At 47.3% G+C, this 14,239-nt stretch overlaps 1 protein-coding gene across 1 annotated transcript; it reads right to left on the bottom strand.

The window, feature by feature from the left end:
• Positions 1-270: 270 nt before the first annotated feature.
• On the bottom strand, positions 271-12,488 carry DLL1 (delta like canonical Notch ligand 1). Its single transcript, XM_069235020.1, has 11 exons — positions 11,537-12,488; positions 9,932-10,237; positions 8,286-8,346; positions 7,541-7,798; positions 6,175-6,235; positions 5,440-5,570; positions 5,036-5,205; positions 4,011-4,227; positions 2,658-3,456; positions 2,406-2,523; positions 271-1,008 (listed from the first exon to the last, which is right to left on the bottom strand). Exons 1-11 carry the CDS (start codon positions 11,588-11,590, stop codon positions 1,003-1,005), a joined length of 2,181 nt encoding a protein of 726 aa, XP_069091121.1. The 5' UTR covers positions 11,591-12,488; the 3' UTR covers positions 271-1,002.
• Positions 12,489-14,239: the final 1,751 nt, after the last annotated feature.

Here is a 14,239-nt window from a genome sequence, read left to right as displayed (position 1 = left end):
TTGAACCCTCAAGCTTGCATACATTTTGAGATTTAAAGGGCCTCCATTTTGGTTAGGACATTTGAATTTGTAAGTTTGATTTTATAAGTGCGGACTATTTTACCATGCAATGAACATTCATCAGACTCAAGATTTTGTAACAAATTGACCTCTGATAAGCGTAAGCGTCCCAAATTAAGCAGAATCAGGTAATTCTCACAAACACAGTTTACATCAAGGTACAATATCCACCACACATTAAGTAGCCATGAAAAAAACGTTGAAAGGGTATCATTATTAATATTTATTTTGGAAAAATATTTTAAAAATGGATTCCTTCATTAACAAAATGGTAAAAAAAACTCAAATAGCATTTGCACAATATTTCATAAATACATTTATATACAAAAAAATATAGTCACATAGACCCGAAGTGCCTTTGTACATATTTAACAAAAATTAAATTATAAAAAAAAGAACATCACAAAATACTCAATCTTTACAAGTATTAAGAACGTATTTTTACAGATTTCAAAAAATAACACACATGTTTGACTTAGTGAAACACTTTTTTCTTTATCAAAAAAGACAACGAAGGCAGTGTCTGTGTGTCTAGTTCAAGAAAAGGGTGGCTCGTAAGAATCCAAACGATACACTTCAGGCAGTGTACACTTCTAATGTAGTACTTATAAAGTCCATTCATTACATACACATATATATCTATGTAATTGAACATACATAGATATATAAACCAACCGTCCATAGTGCAATGGAAATGTCATAAAAGGCAGTGCAACAGTTTGTCCGTGAACACCGAGCATAGCTTTGGGTGTTCGTCGGGGTTTGCAGTCACTTTCCTAACTTCAGTAGAGAACCAGCTCGGTCTGAATTTAGTTTCTCAGCAGCAGTCAGTGAAGGTACTCCCTCTTCTCTCTCAGCAGCATTCAGTGGGGCATTTCACCTTTGAGTTTATATATTTATATATAGATATAAAATAGGAATGTATATTGTGTCACCTCGACGTTACACCTGTGGAATACAAATGAAGGCTCGTTTTAGTCACATACAACTTGACACAGAAGAGAATATTTTACCAAAAGTACGAACAGGGCCAGCACACCCATAAGGTGAGGTAAGGCTTTTTCAGCCTTATGTCAATACAGTGGGCCATCAAAAGTTACTGTGTTTGCATCAAAGAGCTTCAAATATGGTCCTTATGGCAGGTGGGAGGTGCCATTGGCAAAAAATGACTGTCACATGTGGTGACCATAATCCCTAAAGCCTCTTGATTACAAGCAAAAGTGGGATGGATATTGGTGGGGGTGGCGAGAAGGGGAAACTCCTACTTGCTAAACATGAATTCTCCCCCAAAATAAGAAAAACATAATACCCTTCTGACCCCAATACCTAGCAAACGCCACCATTCTATGGACCTCATCACACTTTTTATATTCCAGGAAACGGACAGCTGCTTTACAAGATTCTGAAAAACTCTGTCTGCAACCTGTCCCATTGCATTCTCTTAAAATTAAAAGGAAGTCGGGTCACACTAGAAAGGTAGGTACAGCAGAATGAGAGCATTCCAGGCACCATCGTGCAGAGACATGGGGCAGGCCTAAGGGTGCAATATGACATACTGCAGCTGGTACATGCTGGAAGTTTCAAAAACATAGACAGCCTGATCCAATTCTCATGTCCATTTAAAAGCTCCCAGAGAATTGGCATTTGCTTTTACTATGCCAGTGGACAGCTATGAACCAGTCTACAATCAAGGTGATATTTATGCTAGGAAAAGTAAATACATTCAGCATTCTTGTAGTTGTATTTTCGTGAAAGAGTTATTAACTCTGTCTTTTCCTTGTACTCTGTGTTTTTTAGCAAATAAAGAGGTCATTTTGTACTACAAAAGGGCCAAAAGAAATAAACCATTAGGTTATGTGGAATTTTGAAACAATCCTGAATTAAGAGCTGCCTGTGCATCAGAAATTAGTGGGACTCGTTATTTGTGTTTAATAAAGAACCTCTGTGCAGCCTCAGAGTGCCTGGATTCTGCCGTCAAAGCACATCCACAGCCCAACACTTTCAAGACCTAAAGGACCTTTTGTGCAAAAATCATAGAATGAAAGGTGGTTACCTCTCCAGAGATGGTGAAAAAGGTTCATCGTATAAGAGAAATGGTTAAAAAAGGCAGTTTTCCCTACCTGAGAATTGTTGAGGGCTTTTCCCAGAAGAAACTTTTTAGGGCTAAGTTGGAAAGAGGAGAATTGCAGAACGGGACTTTTTTTGCCAAACCCAACTTCTCATGAAGTATTAAATGGCCAAATATGCAAAAAGGTTGAGGTGCAAAGTGAAGGAAACAAGAGAGCTGGGTCATTGTTGTAGTACCATTGTTAATACCCCACCAAAAAATTGCCGTGAGTACTCACCTCTGTTGCTATGATGCACTCATCTTTTGCCTCTGATATGACATACACCGACTGGTACTTTGTCTCTTTTGAAGTTGAATATAAGGATTCTGGCCGCCTTCGTTCACATGTCTCACTGCTAAAAGTGAATAGAAACGTGGAAATAAAGAGACAGGGTTAGAAACTTCAAAGTTTGCCAACAGTGACAACCATAGTGTTTAGAAAGAATGTCCAGAGTTTTAGTTGGTTCAACCATTTGCCTTTGGAATTTACCTTTTTAGTTGCACTGGGTACTTCTCGTCTGCCTCCAAGTCACTGGCTGGGCACTTTGAATCGCGTTTGCCGTGCTCCTCCTTCGCAGAGTCCTCCTGCTTGAGCTCGTGCACTAGATTATAGTCCACTGAGGGGTATCTGGCTTTGTAGCCATTTTTGTCAGGCGTACTCTCGCTGTACAAGTCTGCTTTCTTGTTTGTGTTTTTGATCTGGGTTGCCCCAATGACGCTAACAGAGATGTCCTTTTCTCTCCTGCAGTTGGCCAGGTTGTTCATGGTCTCGGACTCGCCTCGGAAGGAGTCGGAGTCGCGCTGGCGCTGCTTCTGCATCTTCACCCGGAAGCACACCACGACCGCCGCGCACCCAAACAGCAGCATCAAGACCAGGATAATTCCGGCGCACACCGCAATCCAAGGAAACTGTCCGCCTTGGCCTTCGGTGTACTTTTCGGTGTTGTCTCCTATTTCATGCTCTTGGGGCTGCTCGGGGAGAAGGAACTGGCAGTTCAATCCACCGTAGCCCCGGGCGCATTCGCAGACATAGCGGTTGTTTCTCTCATGGCACGTCGCCCCGTTGTGGCAAGGGCTGTGCTCGCATCTGCTGACTGGCGTGCTGCAGTTCTTGCCGTTGTACCCCGGAGGACAGGTGCAGGAATAGTCATTGACCCCGTCCTGGCAGGTGCCACCGTTGGCACAAGGGAAGGAGGCACAGTCATCCAAGTTGTCATCACAGTGTCTCCCGCTGAAGCCATCCGGGCACTGGCAGATGTAGGAATTTCCAAGATCAACACAGTGAGCGCCTACGAAACAAGGGTGAATATATGTTAGATGAAGCATCAATTTCAACTCCAGTCAGTACGCAAACCATGTGGCACTGACCCCGTTATACACTCATAAAGATTAATATTTCAGGAGAGGCAAGAATATCTTCTGACTCGATCAGATAGCTTTTTGAGGTCTCCAAAAGTACAAATCATAAAATGTAGATATTTCACTCGAGTCAAAATGTCAACTTCGTATGAGAAAATGCCCTGCTGCACACACATATTTTCCCATATTGACAAGCAGGGTGTCACACACCAGTAAGGGTGGGATGAGAAATCCCCTCATAGCGAAAACAATCAACAAAATTCTTGCTTTAATCAAAGAAAATGTGGAAAATTACAAGCTGACTTTCTGCTGACCATGGGATAGTTAAAAAAAAATTGCGTTGAAGAGAGAAGGATGGTGAAGAGTAGCCGGAGCTAAAACTATAGGGAAAAGGGTAACAAAATTTGCATACCTCTTTTAATTTTTAAGGTCACAAAATGTTTTTAATATAAGGCAGGACATGTAACACTGCTCTCATCCTTACCGTTGGAACAGGGGTTGGAGCTGCAGTAATCAATTTTCTTTTCACAGTTGAAGCCAGAGTAAGACACCGGGCACCGACAGCTGTAGCCACCATCTGGATTGTCCGAGCACCGGCCTCCGTTGAAGCAGGGCCCGTCAGCGCAGGTCATGGCGCTCAGCTCGCAGTTCTTACCATAGAAGCCTGGTGGACAGGTGCAGGAATAGCTGTTTTCGAGGTCCTGCGTAACAAAAGTAAGGCACCATTAAAGCCGTGCAGCAGCACATTTGGGCCTAGACACTGACGTAAATACTGTATATTTTAACAAGCGTTAAATCGACCTTGCATTCGGCTTCTGGGTCTAACATAATTTGCAACCACATCCATTTCCCTCTGGGAAATACACAACAGTGCCACTAGTGTTCGACAGTGAAACTGCAGGACAGTTTCATTAGCGCAACCAGGACCCACGCATGAATGGCGCCAGCCGTAATTGTTTCTAATTATCTCAAGGAACATGTCACATTAAGTAGTGATCAAAAAATTCTTGAGACGATACGAAGAAAGTTCGAGCTGAAATACGAATATTCGCTCTAGACAATAAGGTAGAGAAGCAGAAACAAATAAATGCTGCACGCCCTACACACATTTGCATAGGAGCCCTGAAGCCCAACATTTCCCTTTCATTCCCACAAGAACAAGCAACTGAAGCAAAAACCCTGTCTCCCTCCCAAACTACTGATGCATCTGCAGGTCCAAGACCCCAGGGTAGGCCTTAAACGAGGATAGATAACAATCAGTGCCAGGGGACCGGTGCCCTGTTGTTGCGGAATGTGAATGAGCCTAAAGCGAATTCATGGTTCTCTTAGTTTCCACTGTTTTTGGGTACCTGGAGGGCTTTTATTCGTGTGGCATTAAAGTGGCCCGGTTATCTTTTCAAATAAATAATTCCTAGGGTGCGCCATCGGAGCCTGCCTGATGCCAATCTTAAAAGAGCCCTCTCCCAGCAGTATTGTGCGCATGCCCCACGGCTACCCCCCTTTCCTTACCGCGCAACTGCCTCCATTCTTGCAGGGGTTGGCTTCACATTCGTTGACCTCAATCTCGCAGTTGGCACCGGTGTACCCAGGGCGGCAGGAGCAGGTGTAGCTCCCCTGGCCGGTGTTGGTGCAAGTGGCCGCATTCTTGCAGGGCTTGTGATGGGTGCAGTAGTTGAGATCTGAAAAATCGAATGAGAAAATTAATAAAAGGCCGGGAAAATCGGCAAAAATTCAAGCAAAGATGATCAAGAGATAACAGGGCTACTAAATCCTTAGCGGTGGACCTTGGCAATGCCAGGGTCCCAACTAGCCTCGTTTTCTGATCCTCGGCAATTCAGTTAATCTCCCTCAGCCCCCATATGAAATAAAGCACTAGGTGAGAACGACGGCATTGACAGCGACGAAGGACTCACCTTGATTGCAGAAGAGTCCGCCCCATCCTTCCTGGCAGTTGCACTGCCATGGCTGCTGGCAGGTGCCATGAAGGCAGCCAGGGTATCGGATGCACTCGTCACAATAGCGTCCCTGCCAGCCCACTCTGCATCTGAAAGGGAGCAGAAAGGGGGGAAATAAGCGGTTAGATGTTGACTGCAAACAGCAGCGAGCATTAAACTCTACAAACAAACCCACGCCGAAGGGAACAGGAGTCAGGTTTCCCAAAGAGTTTGCACTGGTGCCTTGATGCGGGGAGGGGGGAGGGGGCATTGAGTGGCACGGGCAGCCTGGGCTTTCAGCAGCCTCACGTAGAGCTATTGTCTGAGGTACTTATTCTGTTTGCTATCATAACAAGCAGTAAACCTGCAAGTACAGTGCAGTAAACTCATTAGAGCTCATACTGATGACAGGTCTGTTTGGCTTCCAGACTGCCCTTTTAGCTCTGGTATCAGCAGGATTTCTCAGGTTACCCCAAGGCTCATAACTGGCAAGAAAAAAGGGTTGTATGTATACTGTTCTTGATAAATCTATTTTATTTGATAGTGTATTTTATCTATTTGTTTATTTGCCCATTATCTTCCCAATTACTTTACTAATAACGTATTTATTCACGTGGGTAATGTGTAATGCCACTTCTATTAATTGCAACTTTGGAAAGCAATTCCCCTCCAAAGATAGTTATTTTTTTAATTAAAAAACGCATAGGCACTCACTTGCATTCTCCGGGCCTGTCGCAGAATCCGTGTTGCTCATCGCAGCCGGGTAAACAGATTGCTAAAAGAGAAGAAAGGGAACACAGCGTAAGGAGGGCTGTGTAAAAACTCATCGCGGGCTAACAAGTCGTGCTTCTCTGCGCTCTTTTGTCACAAGCGGAGTTTAGTTAACACCGTCTAAACTAATCCCTGAAGGCCGGGTGGGGTATGGAGCCCGCCTAGTAACGGGCCCCCTTCATTCTTATCACCAGGCACTAGCCTTCTGCTTAATACAGTTGCACACGGACAAAAGCCCCCTCCGCCCCCCCCTCCCGCCTTCCTCACACCCCTTCTTTTATTCCCAGGAAGGGTCAGAAGTCCTTTTTTTTCTTGCTCTGCTCCCGCTTCTTCACTTCTAAACACCCCCCCCCCCCTCCCTGGCCCAGAGTGTGTGCAGATAAGAGTGGACAGCTGGTGTGCAGGGTGCCAGTGCAGGACAGCTGCCCCATTGTCTATTCTCTCCCAGCAGCTGCCCCTCTGCGACAATGACCCGCCTGCTACCCCCCTCATACAACCAGGGGCCAGGCCTGCTCCCCCAGCAGCCTATAGGCGCTCACATCTAATCTATGCCACGCGCGTGGTTTCTCTGCATACTTTCTTTCACTTCAATAAACAGCCTGCAGTTCCCAGAAAAGGGAATGGGGAGGGGGCGAAAGCACATTCAGGGGGGCCAGGGGGGCTATGGACTGCTACTCATTACTCTTCCTCAAGACAATCAAGTGTGTTATTCTAAAACCAGCAATGTCTTGAATGCTGCTAGAACTAATGCAATGGACCAAAATAGACAAAAATGGCTGAAAATGCCTTAAGTTTTGGGTAAATCAATTGGACCAAAGTAGAGCGGGAGTGGGTGGTGCTAAGGGACGGAAAGGGATTGTCAGCTGTTGCAAACTGCCCAAAGAAATTCTTAAACGCATTTTAAGGAAATATACCAGCCTCTTTCGTGAGTAAGGAGGCTGCAGGGAGTTCAGTTTAGGTGTGGCAGGAATCTCAGTAGTAGGGCTGGTAGGGAGCTCTGCTTAAGGAGTTACAGGCAGAGGTACTTCAATCTGGGAAGGGCACCCTTACAACAGGGAAGAGAAGGAATGGAACAGATGGTGGAAGTGGAACTTAAATTTAGGAACTGCGTCACCACTAGCATCCTAACTGTAAAAGGGGGTCCCTCTGGGTTGGATATAAACAAGTGTGATAAAACCAAGGGGCAGTACATGATGATATATTCAGGTTGCAGGCGGATGGACTGAAGTGGTTCCAAAGCATAGGAGCCTGATTTCTAATACACAACGTGGTCAGAGTAGGCTCTGATGCACTCCATGAGTACACTCACCCTCGGTGCAGTACTGGCCCTTCCAGCCTTGATTACACTGCTTCTCGCCACGCTCCCCGCAGGTGAAGTGCCCAAAGGGGTCGTCCCGGGGGCGGCAGAAGACGGAGCAGCCCTCCCCATAGTAGTGTTCGTCGCACACAAAGCGGTAGGAATACTTGAGATCGGTGCGGCCGTTGCTCTGCGAGTCTTGGGACCAATCCTCGCCCACCGCCAGGTGGCGCTGGATAGCCATACGACTGATGAGCCGGTCGGGGTTCTCTGCACAGAAGGAAACAGGAAGTGAGTGTCGTTTTAGCGGCAAACGACAGACATATAAAACGTGCAAAGGTGTTTTGAGACGTGGAACAAGTTCATGGTGGGCCGAACTGCCATAATAGAAAGCCACACAAAAATATATGGATCGTTGCAGGGTTTCTTATTTAAGCGCGCACTGAACTATATTAGGGCAAGGGAATGTTAAAGGGCAGAAGTTGCAGAAATCAAACATAGTAAATGTTCAGGTCCCAACGTTTCCCTCAAGTAATCCCGTCTTCCACCTCCCAAGTGTGGGAATAGGTCACTGCTGGGCTATTCCGAGTGCAATGCTCTGAGATGTTCAAGCCAGAATGTCAAAAGTTGCGGAGCGGGCCTAGAAATGGACTTCACTCAGACTTTTGTGTGTCGCACACTGAACGGTGTCTAAGGAAAATCGCCTGAATTAAGGGGAGGGGGTTGCCCTCCAGGGGGAGCCGTCTGGGGCGCTTACCTGTAGAGAGATCATCGGGGGAATCCGTGTGCAGCGCTTCAATGATAAGCGAGAAAGTGCCCTGAAAGATAAAAACAAAGGGTGGGGGGACACATTAGAAAAAAAAGCGGTCACAGGCGTAGCGGTGCGCGCGCAGCAGAGGTGTGGTGTTAATCAGTTGGGCTCCGCCTGGCTTTCACTGTGTGGCACACATTCCTGCTGTATTTCCTGGCTTACTTTTTTCCGCAGCTAGTTAATTCAGACACCAGTGTGAAGAGAGAATGGGAGCTTGGGGGAGAGGGTGGGAAGTGACGGCAGTTGTAATTAATCTTCACGCTTAATTTCCCCAGTTTCACACACTTGGGGACGGCTGTAAAACGAAGCCTTTTGGGAATTTCACGCTGAGCTGACAATTACACAACCAGCTCCGGAGACATAAGAGGGGAGGCATGAAGCGAAAAGCTTTCCCACACCACCAGGAGTGACACTTGCTGTTTAGGGAAGTGAGGGGAGGGGGGTAAGGGCGCATAATCAAAAGAGAAAGGGAAGTGGCCTGCCCCCCCTCCCCTTGTCAGCACAACGACTCCCCATGGCCTTCGCTCAAGATGTAGCGCCCAGCTGCCGAGGGCTCATCAGTGTTTATCAGGGTGCTGTCAATGACCCACTGTCTGCCATTTCCCTTAGCACTTACGGCGGCACTGCTTCTGAAAGGCGATCATCGCCCAGTCCGGGGGGGCACTGACATACATTTCTGCAGTATGCTGCCTGCCCAGGGGCCCTCTGATATGGATCTGAGTGGAATTTGCATGAATATCTTGCCACGGACCTTTCCCGATTGAGCACCACCGAGCTTCCCCTTAAATTATCCCATTTTAATAAAATAATCCAAAATTATATTGAATTATGTTAATCATTCGTGGCTACCCTAAATTTCCCTGACTTTGTGACACACATCCAATGCTTTTCTTTAGAGATCTGTGTGGGGAAAAAATAGTTGGGAACAAATGATGGCATCACTTTTTTGTACCATTCCATGTTTAAATTCTATTTGGGTATATAATGGGCAGTGGGGCAAGAGGTAATTGCGCGCTTGGTCCAAGACCACACAATGTGGTCAAGTGTTCTAATATTATTAAGGTCCATACCTCCTGGTTGCATTCGAGATTTGGGTCTTTTGCCCTAGTTATTTAGAGAATACAATGTACAACTCCAGAACAAGTGAGCACACTGTTACTTAGTTTCAAAGAAAATTGAGTGAGCAGCAGATAATACTTAACGTTAATCTGCAGAAAGAAATGGCAATAGCTGAATTATGTAATCATGCGAGGTCATGCAACACCGCCTATATCATGGAAAGTCTCATTTTTTTCTCACTAAGCTGACATTTCTAAGTTCCCTGATATTTCAATACATTAGATGCTAAAGCATTCTTGCGCGAAATCTCTGCTGTGTTCCTAACTGCGGAAGTGCGATGTGATACCTCATGCATCGGGAAATGTGTTGCTTTCCCGAAAGGCTGGCGAGCCTTTGGTCAGCCTGTTAGACGCATGGACTACTCTCTTGCCGGGGATGCGCGGGCTCTCCAGAGAGGCCAGCGCGCCCCCTGGCGCCAGTCAGAAGTTCGCAGGGCAGCGGCACGCTGGCGCGGAGGCGGGCGCGACACTCACTGGCCAGGTGAAGCCGAAGGCGATGCGGATGGGGTTGCTGAAAGTGGCTTCGCCGCCCTCGGGCACGGTGAAGGAGCCCTGGCCCAGCACGGGCGTGACGGCGCTGCCGTAGGTGCAGGGCGGCTCGGGGGACACGTTGGCCTGGTAGTGCTTGAGGCAGACACGGAAGAAGGTGCGGCACTGGCACTGCAGCAGCGCCCCCTGCTGGACGGAGCCGCCCGCGCGGCAGCAGTTGGCGTTCCCCAGCGGACCCTTCTTGTTCACAAACTCCTGCAGCTTCAGCTCGAAGAGGCCGGAGCACGACACCTGCCGGGGACAAGCACACAAGGGATTAGAGCCAGCAGACTCCGCATTTCACCCAGCGCCGACTCGGAACGAAGCACACGCATTCAAAAGCACGTAGTAACATATAGCGCGCTCCAACAGGCACACCTATAAACATCAAAGACCACAGTCACGACGCTCTGTTATGCACGTATTTATACAATCTCGCCCCAAGTACCCATAAACGCCCAGTATACGCACGTCAAAACACAAATATCGCAGTTACACCCACATATTAAGAAACTGCACAGGGCAACACACATACATATACAGAGCACTTCTTAATGCACGAAGGAACATAGACCAAACAGATGCCAGCAAGTGGCAGGCGGAACACACTACAAACAACAATAATATAATACCACTTTCCAGAATACATACTACACGGAAAACTCACCAGTCTATATCTCTAGACTACACACGCCTGTGTGAAGTGTGTGCAAAAAGAGTTGCAAAAATATGTAGCCAAACGATCCTACATGGCAATGTTGTATAAATAGTGTATGTTCCCAATTCAAACATACAGAGCACATTTAAACGCTATAATTTATGAAGCGCTCACTCCAAATACGCCCAAAGTACATTAAGCGTACTCCAAGAACATTTCCGAAGAGCATATACCGCTGCATGCACGGAGGGCCCTGCAGTGCACACTTAACAACTTGAACTTCTGCCCACAAAGGTCATAACAGCAATTTTCTATCGTCTATTGAAACGACATCTAAAGACGTAGTCAATGAAAGAATACCCGCACCCCCCCCCCCCCCCAACACCCTAATAATTGCGTATCACGTTAAATAATAAAAACACACGTGATACGCGGACATCAATACTTTCCCAGAAAAATCTGAGCTTCCGTGACAACACGCCTTTGCATGTTAATGCAACTAACCGACTGGAGTTAAACAAACGCAATTTGTTCACCACAAAAGAAATGTTCCAACATAGAGAGCACTATTCAATTTTCTATATATATATTTTTTAAATGTCTGCCTCCAATGTTTTCATCAACTCAAACAGTAAGGCACTCAATGCAGACAGCCATAAACCAATGAGGAAGCAATGGGGTTTAGAGCAGTAGCAACTAAACTAGTCCAGGTGCCAAGCAACAACAACCAAACTGCGAGACGAGAGTGCGCAGCGCACTATAAGGCGGTCACAAACATCCCACGTTTCATAGCAAGGTACGGACGGCACGATCTGACTGAGCTGCACACAACCTGCGTGCACCAGCCCGTCGTGCCCGTCCGACCATGTAGACGGTAAAGATGACAAACGTACCTGACACAGCACGCACAGGAGTGCGGCGCAAGCCAGCAGGGACTGGCGATCCATCCCGCGGGGGCTTTGCCTGCACAGGCAGAGGTCAGATTGAGTAAATGTCCCAAAAGCTTGAAGAAAACAATGCAAGTCTGCAAAGAGAGCGTCCCGTGTCGGGCGGCGCTGGGGTTGGTCTCCTGCTGCCTCTTAGAGTCTCTGCTCCCCTCTCCTCGGGTCCGCCCTCTCGGGGAGTGACAGCTCTCGTGAATGGCAGAAGGAGGAGATTGTCCGAGGTTGGTACACTCAGCGATCCTTTCGCCTCTTAGTCCAATCCAGTCGTTTAGTTTTTGTAAACGTGTGTTATCCCCTTAGCTGCTCCTATGCGGGAATCCAGAAATGCAACAAAATATAAAATGCCACAGAAGGTTTGCTCTCAAAAATCCAATAAACGAGACAAGTCAGTGCAGGCTGTCCACCAAGAGAAGTCCAAAGCTGGAAGCTGGTAGTCCATTAGGTGATTTCAGCCTCAAGGGGGAGGAGGTGGCTCTGCAGGTCGCCCCTATCTCTCCTTGGTGGAGTGGTTGGTGCGAGGCTCGGCGCTGCCTCTCTGTCTGCAGATCCAGTGGGTGGGAGGGAGAGCGGGGGTGCCCTGTGAGTGCAGCGCGGGTGATCGGAGCCTGATGCTGAGTGCCCCCGCCTCTCTGCTGGTGTGGTGAGGTGATGAGGTGAGGTGCCCGCTGCTGTCGGCTCGGTGCTGCGGTAACTGTCTGCCCTCGGCCGGCGTCCGCCGTCCTTATATCTAGCCTTCCGCCCCGCTGCCTAATGACATGCAAATAGCGCCTGCTGCCCTCCCTTCTCTAGCCCGGGGGCTGTCACAAAGGAGCCACTTTCCCGAGCCCTCCTCTCAATGGATGGGCAAATGGGCAGTGAGCTGTAAAATGGCAGCCCTCCCTTCTTCCCCGTCCCACAGAACGGCCTCATTTACATTCCTGAAAATTTCTAACCAATGGATCTGCCACCACCACCCCCCCCTCTTCTTGTCATTATGGGGGCCAACCCTTGGTCCTCCACACGCGTTTCTCTCTTTCACCCCCACCACTAAAAAAAAGACAACACACTTCCTGGTAGAAAACAACCACTCAGCTTTCCGAGCTCTATAATTACCCTTTGAATTAGCTTGTTTTTTTTGGTGAAAGCACCAGTGTACCCAAAAAGTAACTTAGTGCTGATGACATCACTCTGAGAGGATATCCTGAGTTTGTGGGTGGGAGGGAAGCAAGGTGAGGCCATGATGCCAGCCAGCTGTGTGCACAATTAACAAGTTTTTTTTTAAGGATTCCTTACACCCCTGACAAAAAAATCTGGAGTGTGTGATTTCAATAGTGTTTGGTAACGTTCTGTTGAGCTCCACCATTTTGGAGGATTCCTGCAAAGTAACTCATCCACAGCAACGTAGGAACAGTGCAGTGTGGCCATACTTGCCAGCACTTGGGATCACCCATTTGGACATCTTTGGGCAAAAAGTGGGTGACTTGTATTTCGCAATTGGCTTATGTTGGTTGCAAGGGCTGTTTAAGGGAAATACATATGTAAACGTTAACTGTTTTGCTTTAAACCTAAGTAACTTCGATCCTAAATAGAAAGAGGCGACATGTTTTCCTGCATACCTGTCCGTCAGGAATACATACCGACTGGAATCCACCAAGCAGTTAGAAAATAATATTCAGACTACAAAGCGGGTTCACACACAAAGTGAGGCATCGCCAAAATGTCCCTCTAAAGTATAAAAACGCATGTAATCCATTGGGAAGAGGGAATGCTCAACCCCGTATAACACCGAAGGCGCACCCAACTACCGTACGATGCACATTGACATGTCGACCAAGTAAAACGTTTCACAACTCTCAAGGCGGCTAAAAACTAGTTACATAAGTATTGATGGGGCAAAAATAAAAATAGAAAGGCACAATCTTAGATAAAACATGAAGTAGTACTGTACTGTTAATTATAAACGCGCATATGTAATTTATGATATGTATTATTATTATTCCATGAGCAGTGGACGTACAGCGAGGGACTCTACAACAGTCAGGTAGCTCGCAGCAGAAGCGTGCTCCTCCACGGCGTCGCTGCAGCATTGTGCACCGCAGCGCCGCGCGCCAACTGGCCCCGCCCACCTAGCCGCTCTGTGCACCGCCCTGGCCACGCCCCGGAGCTGCGCTGTGCGCCGGGGGTGCGCCGCTCGCGTGGCTGTCATTAGGGCGTGCTTGTTGTGGTGCGGGAGGCGCGGGCCCGTCAGTTGGCTCTTTGTGCTCTCAGCTGTATGGTAATGCCGGGGCGGGCAGCACCTGCTCCTGGCCACAATGCAGAGCGCCCCCCGCCCAGAAACTTACTCTTCAAACTGTAGGCCGCCCCACATACCCAAGCTTCTCCCTCCCCTTCACACACTTGTTTTGATGCCTTTTTTGAAAGACGACAAGACAACTAATTTGCCAACTTTAATAAAATGTATTACTTTGGCACCGCCACTTTTTTATTCAGTCATTGAAATGCAAGGTGCATCTTGCCTACAACTGCCATTTTAACTGAAACTGCAATTAAAACACCATCTCATATCGATTAATTGAGAGGCACAATATACACTCTGTTCCAATGCCATTACAAAAAAAGAAGGATGACATGCATACTATTGAGCTTCAGTTTACACGTCCTTTATTTCTATAC

This window comes from Pleurodeles waltl, chromosome 5, assembly GCF_031143425.1.
Source record: "Pleurodeles waltl isolate 20211129_DDA chromosome 5, aPleWal1.hap1.20221129, whole genome shotgun sequence".
NCBI lineage: Eukaryota > Metazoa > Chordata > Amphibia > Caudata > Salamandridae > Pleurodeles > Pleurodeles waltl.
Note: the sequence above shows the minus strand (reverse complement) of the source record. Positions and strands in the feature narration are given on the sequence as shown.